This window comes from Phaethon lepturus, unplaced genomic scaffold, assembly GCF_000687285.1.
Source record: "Phaethon lepturus isolate BGI_N335 unplaced genomic scaffold, ASM68728v1 scaffold17016, whole genome shotgun sequence".
Lineage (NCBI taxonomy): Eukaryota > Metazoa > Chordata > Aves > Phaethontiformes > Phaethontidae > Phaethon > Phaethon lepturus.
Genome location: NW_010548435.1, coordinates 158 through 12707, shown reverse-complemented (window position 1 = coordinate 12707; position 12550 = coordinate 158). Strand labels below are relative to the sequence as shown.

The 12550-nt window shown below is 44.7% G+C and overlaps 1 protein-coding gene across 2 annotated transcripts; it reads right to left on the bottom strand.

Annotated features, from left to right (window-relative positions):
- Positions 1 to 1713: 1713 nt before the first annotated feature.
- Positions 1714 to 11320, bottom strand: DCTN4 (dynactin 4 (p62)). 2 transcript variants are annotated; one of them, XM_010289968.1, is made up of 13 exons: positions 11250 to 11320; positions 10664 to 10830; positions 9699 to 9742; positions 8837 to 8944; positions 8259 to 8279; positions 7245 to 7318; positions 6779 to 6891; positions 5348 to 5457; positions 4261 to 4334; positions 3793 to 3847; positions 3201 to 3308; positions 2709 to 2806; positions 1714 to 2132 (listed from the first exon to the last, which is right to left on the bottom strand). In XM_010289968.1, exons 1-13 carry the CDS (start codon positions 11282 to 11284, stop codon positions 1919 to 1921), a joined length of 1221 nt encoding a protein of 406 aa, XP_010288270.1. In that variant the 5' UTR covers positions 11285 to 11320; the 3' UTR covers positions 1714 to 1918. The 2 variants fall into 2 exon arrangements, with proteins under 2 accessions (XP_010288270.1, XP_010288271.1); XM_010289969.1 differs by lacking the exon at positions 8259 to 8279.
- Between the last annotated feature and the right edge of the window lie 1230 nt (positions 11321 to 12550).

The window sequence follows — 12550 nt, the reverse complement described above, 5'->3', positions numbered from 1 at the left end:
GACGTCAAGCAGTAAGGCAACAGTCACCTGTCAGGAAAGGGCGAGATGAGGGGCGAGTGCTGTGGGGAGCAGGGACAGACGCAGGGACAGGCCAACACCTTTCATATCGCCTACAAGCACCTATGGGGAGGGGAAAAAACACCTCACCGAGCTAATTAGACTGCTCAGAATATCATAAATCAATGCACCTTTTTGTTTTTAGTGAGAAGGAGAGCGTTCACGAGCAGGTCGTGCAAACACCAGTGGGCCCGGGCGGCAGCTCAAGGCCTCGGTCACCCTGGGAGGCTCTTTTCCGTATCAGTGTCGCAAGTGTAGCAGCTATTTTGGCTACTGAAGAGGAGAAGTCACAGCCAAAGGTTTAAGTGCTTTGTTATCTGGACAGGTAAAGCCGCAGCACGCACTAGCACTAGACATTAACTACGAACTACAAGTCAAACTCATGCTGTACATCTGCGTGTAACCTACACGAAGTTGTAAACGTGATGCCCCGCCACTGTGAGACCCGCTGCAGGATCTAGGCTGTAAGGCGCGCATGCCCCTGGGCACACCACGAAGAGGTTTCTCGTGCTATGGGAGATGTTTTTGGATGCTGCACCACTGCCCCCCCCAGAGAGCAGGCAGCCTCATCCCACCCTCCCATGCAGAGGATTTGCAGCTCCAGGCTAGCACAACCATGGCACAAGTGTCTCAAGCAACACGGCTGGCTGGTATTCAAGCCTTTCCCAGCACGGCAGCACATCAAAGCCCATCAGAAATGTTTAACGAAGGTCAATGTCTGACCTGTGAATGCTCTGCAGGAAGGGATCTCACCCGCTTGTACTAAGCTATGCAGTTACTGGTAATTCAGTATCCTGGATACACTGCTCTTAATTACTGATTTTAGTTTGGACTACAGCCAAATTACACCCCAGATAAATCACCTTACGGTACAGTGTATGCTAGTTAACGTGTAACTGTCTTCCCACATTTATACCTCCCTCCCACACCACTCGACTGGAAAAAGCCTCTAACAGCCTCTGTAGTTTTATGTACACCAGACCTAATCTTAACTCCCCCAGTTTCATACTCTGATTGCTACCCCTATTAACACACGTTATGTGATCTGAAGACTGCCAGGCAGCCTCTCTGGAGCATCCCTGCCTCAGTCAAGAGCTGTACCAGAACTTGAATGCCCAGCTCGTAGCGCATCATGTGACCAGATTCACCTGCAAGGCAGCGGGCTGACAGCAGGGTCAGTTGCCAGTCAAATCCATGAACACTACAGTACACTACGTTTTGAGTTTAAAGGCAAACTGATCATTTCCTTTGTGAAAACAGATCTATCACCTTGGCTAAGCAAGCTACATATGCCAGAGTGGTAGGGTTGTATATGTCCCAATCCCCCATGGCTGAGGTATCCTATGAGGAAGCAGAAAACCAAGAAAAGAAAGCATCGTGCTGATGCCAATAACGCAGCAGATGTGGCCACCTTCCAAAACGTTTGTTCAGGAAGGGCATAGCTCTGTGTGAAAAAGAATTTGTTTGCTATTGAGTATGTAAAACCAGGTTTGTGGGCTGACATGAAGAAAAAACAGATATGGGTTCTTTTCTGTTGATAAAACCAAATTCAGCCAGGTGTAGTACAACTCTGGAGAAAGTGAGTGAAACCTTCTCTGTGCTGAAACACGTGCTACAAGTTAAACTAGCCTGTGGTGGTGTGGGGAAGCAGAGCGGTAGTTAGTGGGCACTACGACAAGAGGAGAGAGAACAAACCATCCCAAACCACAGCACCCTCAGCCACCTCTCACAGCCTGGCTGGGGCCCGTGGCACACACCCACACATCACAAAGGAACTCTTGCAGAACGTTTCACCAGGTCCTTTTTTCACTGTGACAGTCCATCCTGCAGCCGGCTGTCGGGGCGCAAGCGTTGGGAGCATTTATGGAAGCACTGGACCGAGGCTGAGCTCCACGTGATGGGTAAGCCAGATGACCTCAGAGTTGTGATCGCCCTCCTCACTGGGCCGGATTGGAGCAGCAAGGTTTTTGAACTCGTGCTTCATCTTGAAACTCACGGTCACTTCACCCTCTTCTTTCTGTGGGGTGACCTTGATGAAAACTCCCACTTTATTGGCTTTTCTGAAGGCAATAATGCTGCAAGGCAGAAAACAAAAGAACGCTGGGTCAGCCAAGTTCTCAAACAATTGTTCCAAGAGATTTATTCTCAAACAATTGTTCCAAAAGATTTATTCTGATACCATGTAACATGGATGTTCAGTTTATGGCTTGAGTATGTCCTGCTAGAACAGCTGTGCAACAGGGGAGGGCCATAGTATACAGCTCCAGTTGTTCTGTAAGAGGCTGCAGAACAGGCTCTATTTTGAAGGCTGGAGGCAAGTCTGTCGCACACCCTACTATGTAGTTCTCACCACTACCACGAACCCTCTGCTTGCCAAGGAAAGGATTACACCAAGTATCCCTGAAAAGAATTGGTACCACCACCTGCCAGAACAGCACAGACTGCCTCAAAGGGAACAAATGTTCACTGAATATCCAAACCACAAGCAGAAAATGAAAGACTTGCATTGCTAACCTCTGACCACACCACTACCTCAGCAAAAGACACCCCCCTCAAAATCCTCAAAACACGCTGAAGACAGAGAGCGAGTTACTTGGTTGAAGTGCCAAGCATTTAAGGGACAGGATCCCCACAGAACAGACAACACTCACTCAGGGTCATCCTGGAAGTCTTGAGGCTCTGCCAGCTCATCATATTCTGCCGCAGCATCTTTGCCAGCCAGGATAAGCTCCTTGGGAGGAACTGCCACCTGAAACAGAGCACAAAGAGAAGAAGATTTCAGCACTGATCACCACCTACACTGTAAGCAGGACAGCGCCCTCCCCTTCTGAGGGCTGCTACAGTTTAACAGAAAAGTGATAGATCCTGGGCTCTGCTCCAATCTAGTACCACCTGGTTACCACTCTACCAGTGAAATCGTGTATTTCTCCCTTGGGTTCTGGATCTCAATGAAGAGACATAATTTCAAAACACTTTATGATCTGATGTTTACACTGGTGACAGTCTTTTAAGCTCCAAGGAGGAAAACAGAACACTGTCAGCACAGACCGAAGGACATATGAGAAGTGTGACCTGTGGAAGGCTAAATGAGAGTGGAAAACCTTAGAAGAGGCTTGGGCTCGCACAGAAGGAGGGTACAATACCTTGGCAGTGCTGTTGATGTTGTCAGGGTCTCCCTCCTCGCACTCCAGCAGTGTGACGTGTGTGATGTTCTCCACTGGGTTGGTCAGAGTCAGAAGGACTTGGCTCTCCTGGGGAGATTCAGGAATCACAGTTCAAGAAGCAATTACTCTAAAATTCATCATTACTGTTAGCACCACCATCTTCTGTGACAGATCAACACTTCAAAAATTGTATCACATACACTCAAGGGATGGATAGTGAACACCCCCAGTCCACAAGAAAGGTGCCAATGCCATGCAGCACTCTTTCTTAATATAAGAAATACACCTTTGGAATCTAGCCAAGATCTCCACTCCATGCTTTTTATTCTTCAGATACTGGCGTGTGCTTGTGGTGCCACACATCACACTGCATGGTAATCTACTCCTGCAGAGTGACAAGTACATGCAGTGATATTCCGACCACTCCCTTAAACACTGCACCCTCTCCAAACGGACTAAGCAAAGCCCTCAGGCAGCAATCATCACACCGTGTCATTTTCCAAAAAGATCCCACTTCTGCACCTCCTGGCTGTGCCTCACCCTAAGACATTTCTGCAAAAAAAATACTGACCTTCATGTAGCGCAGGTTGGGAATAGACATGATTCTCACTTCAGGGATATAGTTACTACAAAGAAGAACAAAACAAATGACCGTGATGGACTGTGTTGGTGTCTATAACCTACCTCTTGAAGTAGAGGGATGTTTTCACAGACATCCAGCTAACTTGCTCAATGCTATTAGCTTACATTTAACAAAAAAAATGTAGTGCCCTTTTGCCATATAAGCCTAATCCTACAAACTCCTGCTACTGTGTGGGACCTTTTCCAAACTGCTAAAATCTTCAGCAAATTTTTTAGAAGATCAGGAAGCAAACCTACTACAGATAAGCTGAATATATTAAAAAGGTGATTATGCCATCCTAAGAGATGACACAATCATATAAGAGGTCAAATCAAGAGTACAAAAGAAATGAAAGTAGAATGCATTAACTAAGCATGGAGAGGCAGTTGTTCTCCCCAATCCCCATATCTTACTTACACAGCAACCAGCTGGATCTTGAATTTGATAGATGTCGGATTGAATTCTGGTTTGCTCAGGTTATGTTCACATTTCTAGAGACAAAGATATTTTAGTCTGCACACAAAGACAGTGTGCAGTCACAAACCAAAGAATCAGAGCTGCAAGCACCGTGCCACTAGCCACAGCACTACTGGCCTCTAGCACAGCACAGACACAAACTACCTTGCAGTGTATGTAGCCATTGCTATGTCAAGTTATTGATAACCTGAAAGTGTCATACCTAGCAATATCAGTGCAATCTCAGAACCATGAAATTTGGAACCCGGCTTAAAAATACTGAGACACTCACTGACTGCAGCAGGAAGAAGGCACAAATACCTGTAAGACCTTTGTCTTATGCTCCAGAATCCATTAAAAAAAAACAAACAGCTGGAACTCAAGGCTGATCTCCTTGTAGGCTACTCTTCAAATATAGGTTCAGCCTGACATTACAGATTTCTGAGAAAATACTCTGCATTGGCAAAGCATTCTGCATCTTAAATACTTATTAGAATATTGCTCTATTACTCCGGGAACTAGATAACTATTTGTGTTTCACTGAGAAAGCAAGCAACTTTCTGAAGAGCATGTAGTAAGCCAACAGCAGAACTTGGGATTTAATTCTTGCCTATCTTCACTTCTCAGCTCTCTGCTTTTCTCCTCTGAAATATCCTCTTTCTGCCATCACTCTAAGGGCATCTTCAGTATTCTGCACTGCCTCTCACCAATATTTTGTTTGCTGACTTGACTTTTGTCTTTAGTAGTAGCAGAATTTTTTAAATTCTGGCTAAGCACACAGACCCTTACACAAATGCACTTTTGTATCTTTATGCATTTTTGACAATGTTGTCTCCCTTTCACAATCTTGATCATGTCAGAAATGCAACAGCTTCCCTCATCCCCTAGTGCTGTTACCAGCAATTTGGTTGAGAACTTTCAACCACCAGAAGCATTCGAGCAGTTTCTTTAAAAAAAAAAAAAAAAAAAAAAAAATATACAGCCCATTTCCCACAATCCAAGTTCTGTGAGCCTAGAAAAAGCGCTTTTTTTGTATTTAATTACCTACCCGACAGCGCAGTGAACGTTTGATCAGGAGATGCTTATGACGTGGGTAGAGCTGGGAAGCACAGATTGGCTGGAAGTCAGGCTGCAGCAGACGCTGACGCAGAGTCGTCACTGGGTGCACAACAGAAAGCAAGACCAAATTAATGTCTCAGGCACTGAACCTCAAGCTAGATTGTACACATGCAGTGGCCTACGAGCAAGTATGCTGTGCACTGTGTGCAGACATGCTACAATCTCTAAGAAACTTAATTTCGTCTGCTCCCAATAATACAAAAGCCACTGGCACGTATCACTGTTTCTAGCAGCGAGTGAATGGAAGGTAAAAGTTGTATAAAAGGCTGCCCCTGGGCACGGTTACACTAGAGCAACATCAGTGCCAACCCAGGAGAAGAAGGGACCCTGATCTCTATTCAAAGCTTAGTGAGGGTAGAAACAGAATTTTGTAATCATCTAGAAAATAAGTTCTTTCCCTGCCAAGGGCAAATGAGTTTTCATAGCTTTGTTACCCTCACAGCTGGGTGCTGCACGAGTACAATATACAGCTTCTCAGCAAGGAGTTTGCGTAATTCAGACTCACGCATACTGCATAGTTCCGAAGGAAAGGAACTCCAGCTGCCAAACTTCCCACGGGTGTCTCCCAAAAAACAGGCTCCTCACTGTCCCCAATGTCTAACGGGCAGTGAGCCACCTGGCAGCCTTTCCCTCGCTGCAGGGAACCAAGAAAGTTGTCGTCTTTACCAGCATCATACTCTCACAATGCTGACAGTCTCACAACAAAAGGAGACCAAGATGATTTACCCCTTTCCATACACCTTTAATGAATTAATTAATATTGGTGGACTTTGTAGGCCTGCAGGACTACCAAGAACATCTGTCCTACTTAGAGCCACCTCAGCACGAAGTCCACATTGCTTCCTGTACCTGCTGTTTTATCCCATTTGCTCCCAAGTTTTGTTGACCAATTTACAACATTTACTGATTAAATCATGAGCCAGCTAAACAACTGGCAAGTGTACGCAAGTGGTTCCAAGCTGATGTCAAAGTAATGCGCAATTGTTACTTAACAGGTCAGTTTTGGTTCCAACACCCCAGTAGCTCAGCTACTTCCTTATTTCCTGCTATTATTTGCAAAAGGACATCAGCTCTTTTCTCCATCCAAAAGTTGACACTTCACATGCAGAGAAATTAACATCAGCAAGAAAATGAAACAACCGTTAAGAGGCCTGACGTATTTGGCTCTGAGTTTTCTATGTACAACATGAAGCTGAGGCTGCATTCAAAGTTACCATTTAAAAAGTCACAAATTTCCCACCATTTCAATCCCAGCATAAAAATTACTAAAACCTCGGCCAATAGGAACCCCACTGACAAGTTTCCAGGCACTATGTTATAAAATATAAGGGCAAAAAGTGACATAAAATTAAGGTCTTACCTTCTGTCAGATTGATTGGTCTTGTGTAGTAATCCTCAGGAAGAGGTTCCACTTCTTCCACTGCATCAGCTGGCTCAATCTTGATCTCCTTTTGGTCCTCCCCTTCTTTCAGGCTGAAGCAAAGTGAGGGATAACTCAGTCATAAAATACAGCACGCGTGCTCTGACAGATATCAACAGCAGTAACTGCATTGTAACACAGAAGGCAGCAAGAACTGAGGTTGCAAGACAACTGTAACTGCACAAAGACATGAGCAGTCACTCGTTTCTATCAGGAGAAAGCAAAACATCTGGAGCTGCTGCACAGAGATGCCTGAGGATTTGACATCTCTCTAACGCTCCAAAGAAGCAAGCTCTTTTCACTGCTGTCTGCTAATATGCTCATCATCTTTCTGAATTTGCTTTATTGCTCTTTTGTCTACACCTCCTATCCTTCCCGCAATGACAACACCAACCCTGAGACTCACGAGAGTCCAGCAAGGGCGCTGATCGGTGCTCCGGGCCTCTGGCGTTGAAGCCTGGTTCCCAAGCCATATTTGTCCTACAAGGTAAAAAGGAACTGTCAGCTTCAGGTCTGCTTCCTGCCAGGACAAAAAGAACTACTGCAAACTCATCCTTTGAGCTGCATGACAAGCACAGGGAGAAAAGCAAAGGAAAGCAAAAAGGGAAAGGTATTCAATGCTTCCCAAGATTTTTTTTTCTGCTCAAACCGTTAGTAAGGAGAAAACAATTACCACCACACCGCAGACAGGGAGAGACAGATGAGGCTACTGCTTGTAAAGTTTTTGCTCTTTCCTTAAATCACCAGCCTGCACTACTGACACATTTTCCCTTGATCTTCTCTTCAGAGCAACTGCATGTCAAGTGGGGCAGAATGAGAGCTCAACTGCCAAAAGAACTGGGTCGACATGAGTATACATCCATCTGAAATGCTCTGTAGCGCTACTAGAAGCAGCTGGAAAGTTCAGCCTCCTACGAGTCTCATTACCTACACGGCTCTTTCACCAGGTACCACCAATTGGCAGGAATAGCTGAGCTATTCAGCTTTCTACAGCTGAACTGTACACAGGGTGCTTGGAGGCAGAAATCTTCCTTCTGGGCAGGACTGAAAACCTGACTTTTGACCAAATAAGAAATCTCAGCATCAGCCTACCCTAGTGATTTTTCATGGATCAGAAGACTCGCATTAGTGCCATTTGCCTCAGGCAGACACACGACTGCATCTCAGCCCAACTTTGTGAAGGACCGCTTTTCAAGTGTGCATTACTTACCCAAAGACACTGCCTTGTTTGTAAGCTAACAAAAAATATTTTTTTTTGTAACAAACGTTACCTTCTAAAACTAGTTAGCCTTCAGATGCCTTTGTTCTAGGCACATCCAAGTCAGAGGCCCTGAGGCAAGGTGAAGAGTAGGATCTGTTACTGCCCTTCAGTTGGTACCATCAGAGCTTTAACACCAGCAGAAACCGTGAAAAGACTTACCACTACGTGTATAGTGTGTTGCTGTGGACAGCCCCCAAAATAGCAGCAGGTAGCAACGGAGACAAAAAATGCAGCCATAAGACACAAGCAAGGGCACAGAGCAAGCACAGTTAATTGAGAAGTAGCAAGCATATGCAGAGTCACCCAGCTAAACAAAGTAAGGATTTACCTGCTGGTTGCAATAAACAAGTCATTCAGGCCACAACCAAGTCTAAGGTTAATTTCAGTTGAGACTTTATGCAGAAAAGTGCCAGACAATCCTGATCTGTTACTGAGCTGTGGTATGCAACTGTCCTGAGGAAGAGCTACCACTGGTATTGTGACTGCAGTTGCATTGCATTTCACTGCTGGATAACATATTCCTTTACATGGCAATATAAACCCTTCTGGCATTATGAGAGAGGACTATTAGAGAGAGAGGCAACGTAATACACAATAATGGGTTTAAAACTACTTGTCCCTAAACTTATGTGCCCTAGTGCATTTTCTTGTTCTCAGTAAAAAAAAAAATCTGAGCAGCCCTATCATGCTACCAACTATCTAATTTTCCATGTTGAGGCACAGTACACCCAGCTCACCGAAAAGGCCAGGGGCATGTAGTTTCGGCGTCGCACCAGCTTCTTCCGGTCCCGCTCAATCTTCTCTTTCTGAGCCAACTGCTGGTAGTACTCAACCAGTTTGTTAATCTGGAGGGATGAAAAGGAACAGATACCCAGTGAATGGGGAACAAATGCCAGATCAGCTGCAGTATTCGCTTGTGAACAAGCTGGGGTTTCTGCTACTTGTTTCACTCTGTTCCTAGTACTAGCTGTATTTTGAAGCATACACATTAAAGAAACCTGTGTGTCTTAACATGTCTTAACCCACACTGTGGGTGACAAACTGACCCTCCTTTCAGAATGACATCTATCGGAAAGCAGTGTCCAATTCTTGCCTGGCTGTCAGGCAACTGAGGTTTTGTTCACGCATTTGCCATGACTGGACTGTCATATGGCCAAAAACGAGCAATTTGGATTAGTGGAGCAAACAGCATCAACCCTGAGGCTGATCACATTTAGTGTAGAGCCCTAACAGGTGACAGGGAAGGGTAGTAAAGGTGCAATGCTGTTTTCCAGATCCTAGACACACTCTTGATCAGAAAACAGCTTTTTTCACATACATACGCAGCATATTCATTGGTGTCGTTTTAACAGCACTATTAGATATGATGTTTTCAACTGAGTTTCTTCTGAAAAGGAGATTTTATACTGCGATATCCGCAGGAGAGCCTTTAAGAGGCCTTCCTTCCATTGAATTCAGTCAGGGTGGAGATTAGGAACTGGAACTGGTATCTGAAGGATTACATAGATGCAGAAAAAGTAATTGAGAGGGCCCGGTGCCTCTAACAGCTCTTTCTAGCTGATATGTCTCAGCCTAAGCATGGCCTTCCCCTTCACTCACCCTCTGTGTGTGAGGATTCTCCGGCTCCTGCCAGCCACCACTAGCTGCACGAAAAAGAGAAAAAACACAGAAAGTCCTCAGGAGAAGATTTCCAGACTCCACACAGAAGTCACACCTAACACCCAACTATCTTGGTTTGACTAATGAAGTATGACATTCCTTATTGTTGCTACACTTAACCATTGGAATTCTTTAAGATCATGCTTGCACAAATATACACCTCTGAAAGCTTTTCACAGGCAAGTTTGGGCTGAAGGAGCTTCACCAGCTTTTATACTGTGTTTTTAAACAACTGCTGTTTGAAGAGATACTCAGGATAGCACCTAGCAGGATACATGAGTTTACAAGAACAGTCTCTTATTACTGGCTGCCCATGTCTCTGCATCTTCAGCTCCCACTCTTCAGCCACATCAACACTGGAGGTCAGAGGATCTGCTTGGTCTATGCAGCCCCATTTCTGGAGCCTGACAGATATTTTCTGCATATCTTATGCACCAAGAAATAGATGAAAGCTTTGTTCCAGTGCTGTCGTGAAGATAAAAAACAAGTACAAACGCTGACTAGCAACTCTGGAATAAGCCTAAGTGAACAAAAGTGATGGAAAATAAAATAGATGTTTATGCTGTCAGACTGAGTGGCTTCAATGACTCTGAAAGTACACATACAAGATCTCAACTGTGGGGAGAGTGCACCAACTAAAAAAAGCCCCTTGTTCGACAGCTTTCTCACTAGTCAGGATGAGCATGAGCATGGAAGTGGTTCACATGTTCTGCTAACTCATCTCAGCTCTTCAAAGAAGACTTCAGCAACAAACCGTTTTCCTGTGAATTTCCAACTGTGACTCAAAACCTAGATAGATATACGTAATATCATACAGCCAGAAACTAATTCGGTTATCTGTTACCTTCAAAACACATACCGGGCTCCTGCTGTTACTCAGTTTTCTGTCTTTGACTATCACTTACCGACAGACTTGTCTGCCATGCCAACATCCCGGGAAGTCCAGCGGCAAAATCCACAGGCCAAGTAATATGCTTTCTTCATGGTAGTCTTGGCTGGTTTTTCAGGAATGCTCGTGGCCCGGGTGGAAAGGGTGTGCATGCAGCACGGGCAGTCAAAACAGTTAGCACACCTGTAAAGAGGAAAGCCTGTAAGACAGGGCTCTGACAAGGGTCCCAGGCTGAGGAAAATACTCTCAACAAGCAAATCAAGATTAAACTAACAGACCTTTTTATCTTATGCAACAGCATTAGGAAAAAAGGGCAAAAGAGCCCTCAACGGGAACAAGAGGGGTTCAGAGCCAACATAAGAATGGCAACAGTGAGAAATACGAGGAGATACTAAAAAACTCTTTGTATTATGAGAGCAGGTCACCAAAAAAATAAAACATAAAGAGCATGTGATACATGATGGAAAGACACTTATTCCCCAAAACAGACTAAAAGTTAACAAGAAGCGATGTAGTTTTGGAATAGATACACACAGTCAGGTATTAACAAAGGAGTTGTTTAAAATAGGGAGTCTTGATAAAAAAAGCCAAAGCAACCTTACCTATTCTTTTTCAGCTTGGCTTCAGCTGAAGGCATGTTTTCCAGGCAGCTGGGGCAGTAGTGAGAGTCCACCTGATGAACAAAACAGTCACATCACACTTCCTATCAGGCGTTTGTCTAGACAGCATGCTGGCAGCAGCCTGGAACTCTGCTGCACAATTTAACAGGACTTTGTGTCTGGCAACAGACAGCTGAAGTCAGGGAAGCCTTGAGACATTTTTTTTTTCTGAAATCTTAGCCCATCTCAGCCAAATTTTCATTTTTAATAATGTAAGTCAGAAGTTTTTAATAATTTAATAATCCTTAAGTCAGGATAGATTAAAGCACCTAGTACATGGGAAAAGGACAACTGGGTGTTGACCTTTTGCAGTTACCAGAATTCCATTTTTTTTTGCTTGAACAACAGGTTTTAACATGCTAATTTCCATTTATATCTAAGTTTATTCTTCCCTTGTAGTTACACTGTCAGATATACACGCATTTCAGAAAACGCTTTGTATCTGTCTGCTGTCGCAAATTGGTTTTGTCAGTTTTGTACAATAGTAGCAAGAAGGGTGTCCCATTCTCGAAGGGGAAAACAAATCAATTATTAAACATGGAAATGCACAATGACTACACTCGTCACACTATAGTGAATTCATGATGGATGCACCCTGGTGACAAATCTATTTTCTACTCTTCAGAGGCTTTAACATTTCCAAAGAGATACCTCTTCTAAGATCTAAGTTGCACGGTAATTCTTTTAAGGCTTTTTGAATCTATCATAATTGCTTAATGACTTCCAGACTTCCATAAAATCAATTTTACCAATTTTATTATGACAACTTGTGAGGTCACACAAGCAGCCCCAGGATCAAGGCTTGCCTGTGTTCTGCTCCACACAAAAGCAGTGCTGCTGGCAGGCCCCCACATGCCAGCAGATCACCACCCCAGCCTGATGATAATCTACAGCTTAAGGCTTCAGCCATTCCTGGACAAAGAACAAACCCCTCAGAGCAGAAATCCCACTGTACAACGTGGGATAAAAAGCTTGCCCAGGTGGAAATAAACTCACACAAAACACTCTCAACCCCGACTCCATTCTCAAAACAGGTACGACAGTCTCAGGCCTCAGCACACCGCCTTGCCAGAAAGCCTGGGGTTTGTTACTCTGCTGCGAAGCCCACCAGCGCCGGCACACTCGGCAAGCCCTGGGGGCCGCCCGAGAGCAGCTTCTGCCCTGTCAGACAGCATCAGCCAAAGCCCGGGGACGGTGCGGGGGCTCCCGGCTCTGCTCGGTCTTCTCCTCAGGCCGGACACCAC

Coding starts and splice junctions, on each gene's coding strand:
- DCTN4 (XM_010289968.1), bottom strand. CDS start 11,284: ATGCCTTCAGCTGAAGCCAAGCTGAAAAAGAATAG. Junction 8,945..9,698: donor AGAATCCTCACACACAGAGG/GTGAGTGAAGGG, acceptor TCATCCCTCCAG/ATTAACAAACTGGTTGAGTA. Junction 4,335..5,347: donor AACGTTCACTGCGCTGTCGG/GTAGGTAATTAA, acceptor CTTTGTCTCTAG/AAATGTGAACATAACCTGAG.